The sequence below is a fragment of the Cyclopterus lumpus genome, chromosome 2 (assembly GCF_009769545.1).
Source record: "Cyclopterus lumpus isolate fCycLum1 chromosome 2, fCycLum1.pri, whole genome shotgun sequence".
In the NCBI taxonomy this organism is placed as follows: domain Eukaryota; kingdom Metazoa; phylum Chordata; class Actinopteri; order Perciformes; family Cyclopteridae; genus Cyclopterus; species Cyclopterus lumpus.
This window is the reverse complement of record NC_046967.1, coordinates 11,121,796-11,125,171: the sequence shown is the minus strand read 5'-3', so window position 1 is coordinate 11,125,171 and position 3,376 is coordinate 11,121,796. Positions and strand designations below refer to the sequence as shown.

General features: G+C 46.3%; 1 protein-coding gene across 1 annotated transcript; it reads right to left on the bottom strand.

Moving 5' to 3' along the window:
* Window positions 1–594: 594 nt before the first annotated feature.
* gemin8 (gem (nuclear organelle) associated protein 8) lies at window positions 595–2,623 on the bottom strand. Its single transcript, XM_034550618.1, has 4 exons — window positions 2,550–2,623; window positions 2,271–2,350; window positions 1,710–2,031; window positions 595–1,553 (listed from the first exon to the last, which is right to left on the bottom strand). Exons 2-4 carry the CDS (start codon window positions 2,271–2,273, stop codon window positions 1,285–1,287), a joined length of 594 nt encoding a protein of 197 aa, XP_034406509.1. The 5' UTR covers window positions 2,274–2,350; window positions 2,550–2,623; the 3' UTR covers window positions 595–1,284.
* Between the last annotated feature and the right edge of the window lie 753 nt (window positions 2,624–3,376).

Sequence of the window (3,376 nt, the reverse complement as noted above, 5' to 3'; positions counted from 1 at the left end):
TACATGCATTTTATTTTCCATCCACAGGAATGAAAGGGGATTTCTTTTCTGCTGCTGGCAGTTGTTGAAGGAGCCAACAACACAAAGAGGGACTCACACACACACACACACGCACACACACACACGATGTCCAAAACTAAACGTTATAGATGAGCTCCTGCAAAGAGAAACAGCCTGAAGGACATCAGTGACGTGAAAGTGAACACTTTCCCTTAGAACTGATTAGCAGACATGCAAATTAGAGTCAAACACGCGCTGCATCACGCAAGCAGAACAAGAGACAACAACAACAACAACAAGCCACTTCCTCTTCTGTCGAGACAAAAGTCGCCTACAGGTTGTTTGGAGGGGGGCTGCATACAAACAACTGGACGTCCCGTTATTGGGGGGGGGCAGAATCAGGCTTCATTAATCCCTTCAAGAGTCCTTATTTGTCCCCCGAGAGCTATTGATGGTAGGACTGTTGGACTTTGGAGGACACAAACCTAATTTAACAAATAACACTTTGGGTGCTTAAATGCCTAAAAGCGGTATTAATATGAATCAAGAGCCAGACTCCCATTACAAAAGAGAAAAATAAGACATCACCACTGACAAAGCAGGTTTAATCCAAAAAAGAAAACACTTTATTTTATTAAAATATACATCCTTCAGTCTTAAAAAAAGGGGGGGGGGGGCTGGGTGGTGAAGCACGAGATAAAAGAGAATAGTCAACGTCCCTCCTGAGAAACCAAACCAACGGCTTTGAAGCTGATGAAATGTCAGAATCAGAGAGACACAGTTTAGAAACAACAACAACAACAACAACAAATCACTCTTCGTGTTTGTTGAATAATCAGACGCAGCCATGCGGGAAACAGAGGAAGGAGGCCGGACATGTTTTTGTGGTTAAACTAAGTCGACAGGCACAAGAGGAGCGACTGCAGGATGTAACGTCGCCGAGCTGCAGAGGGAACACAGGAACCGATTAAGGGGAACCGAGCACGTTCACGTCACCTACGGGTTCTGCACCTCTCGACCTCAGCCGACAAACAATGATGGAAGGACGACGTAGCGCGTCGCGGCTAAACGGTCGCGCTGCATGCTTTGATGCTCCGGTTAAAAATACCTTCTGTAAACGTGCAAATCCACAAAAAACAAAACATCCAACATTGTGTGTAGCATCCCAAAAAAATAACTCGTAACCCTCAGCTAACCCACACCATTAGTTCTACATCAGCGGCGGCCGCAATCCATTAGAGATCAGATGAGGGATTTCCTCCTATTTCAGACGCTTTGCAGCCGTCACAGTTTCAGTGGGATGACGGGCCAGTACTTGGGCTGTTTGAGGTCACACTTTCGGTCGAAATTGAGCTGCATCGCCGCCTCCATGGCCAGGATCTTGGTCGCGTCTTTGCCGTACAGCTTCTTCATCTCCGCGCCGCGTCTCTCGCCGGGTCGGTTTGAGGGAGGCGCCGCCGCCGCCGCGCCGCTTTGCCAGGAGACGCCGCGAAGGTCCTGGTCGGCCGGCACGTAGCGGTCGTGCTGCTCGGCCTCCAACTGCTGCTGCTTCTCTGCAAAGACGAGAAAACGAGAGTATTTTATTATTATTTTATCCAGACGCAAAGCGGGCAGTGCAAGTCAGCTTCCCTAAGAAAAGCTCATTTCCTCGACACACTGGTGGAGATGGAGGAGGTTTGGGGACTCTTGTAAGAATCTTGTCCTCTTACTCAGCTCCTCTTTGTGTTTCTCCGTCTGGGCGAAGTACTGGCGAAGCTCCTCGGTGATCTCCATGTTGCTGATGTCACACTCGATCTCACTGTCCGAGCTGCTCTCCTCGTCCTCTCCGTCTTCGTCCTCCTCGTCCTCCTCCCCTGCGTTCCAGTCCGCGTAGCGCTGCTCCTGGCCGTAGGTGTGGCCGCGGCCCGCCTCCAAGGCCTTGCTGTAGGCCCGCCGGTGTCTCAGGTGCCAGGCCATGGCCTGCTGGTAGTGCTGCCAGTAGCGGCTGTACACGGGGCTGGAGAACCAGGACATCACGGTGCTCATGTCCTCCTGCAGATGAGACAGATACATACAGATGTGCTTAGTTTCAGTGTTTTCATGAAAAATCAGCTGGTTTAATTTAGAAGAACTGGGCATAACTTGTAGTTAACAAAAAACAAAATATTATTTAATGTGCTGCATTAAATGGGTTTTATTTACAGTCATTATGGAATATAAACACTTAACTATGCCGAAAACACCTTAAATGATGTAAACACGGTGAGATTGGACCTTCTCGGCTGCCTTACCATGATTGAAGACGCCCGCAGTTGCGTGAATCTTCCCGTTAACCGTTTCTCACGTTAATCCACCCGCAAACCTGCCAGTTCTGAAGGATAACGGATAACTATTAACAACACACAGCGCACGAAGAGTCACATGGAACAATATCTACTTCCGGTTTGTTAAAATGCGACTTTAAAACAAAGATGGACGCCAGGCACCACCAGAGGCGCCGTGCGATTACATTTACAGTTACTATACATATATATAACATATATATGTACATGCTGGACGCAAACATTTACCTGCTTGAGTTCAACTTGGTTGCTTCCTGAAACGGCGATTTCCCAGCAGCCTTTGAGCCACAGCGAGAATAAACTCCGGCTAAGTGGCGCCACCTAGTGGACACTTTGCACGCATGCAAAAGAGTCACATACTGGACAAGCTGCGAAATAGCTTGAAAGAGTGAAACCTGCGTCGTTATAAAGGTGGAATAAATGAGTAGAAATGTCTTATTGTCCTTTTTAATCTGATTTATGGTGTGTTCTAAGGTAGCAGGCATGGACGTGTATGACGTAACACGAGGGTCAAAGGTCAAAATGTCTCTTTATCCAAATCTCTGTCTAAATGTGGTTCATTTTCTGATTTGGATTCACTTTTTACTCTTTTGTTTTAGGCTTTTTTTCTGTATTGCACCTTGCTTGAAATTTCAAGTAGGCCAAGATTTGCAAAAAAGAAACCAGATATTTATATTTCTGGTTTCATCTCTTGAATTAAATACAACATTCTGCGAGCAAGGCAATTGTGATACTCGAGGAAGGGGGTTGTAAGGGGGTTGTAAGAGCGTCTGAGTGCTGCGAGACGGGCTTGACTGTATATCTAGGTCATGCTTCGGCTTGAGGCTTCAAAGCTTTTCAGAGGAAATGCAAAAAGACAGATGTGCCTTTTTCAAAACACATTTTCCTCCTCTGAGTTTTGAATGGATGTGTTCCCACAATAGAATACGTACTTTCTCTTCTCCAGAACACGGATAATCTGAAGTATATATCCTTAGTTTGCTGTCTAAGTTATAGTTCAGTGCGTCGCGGTGAACGCATTTTATATTTATCTATTTCATTATTGTCCGTGTAAA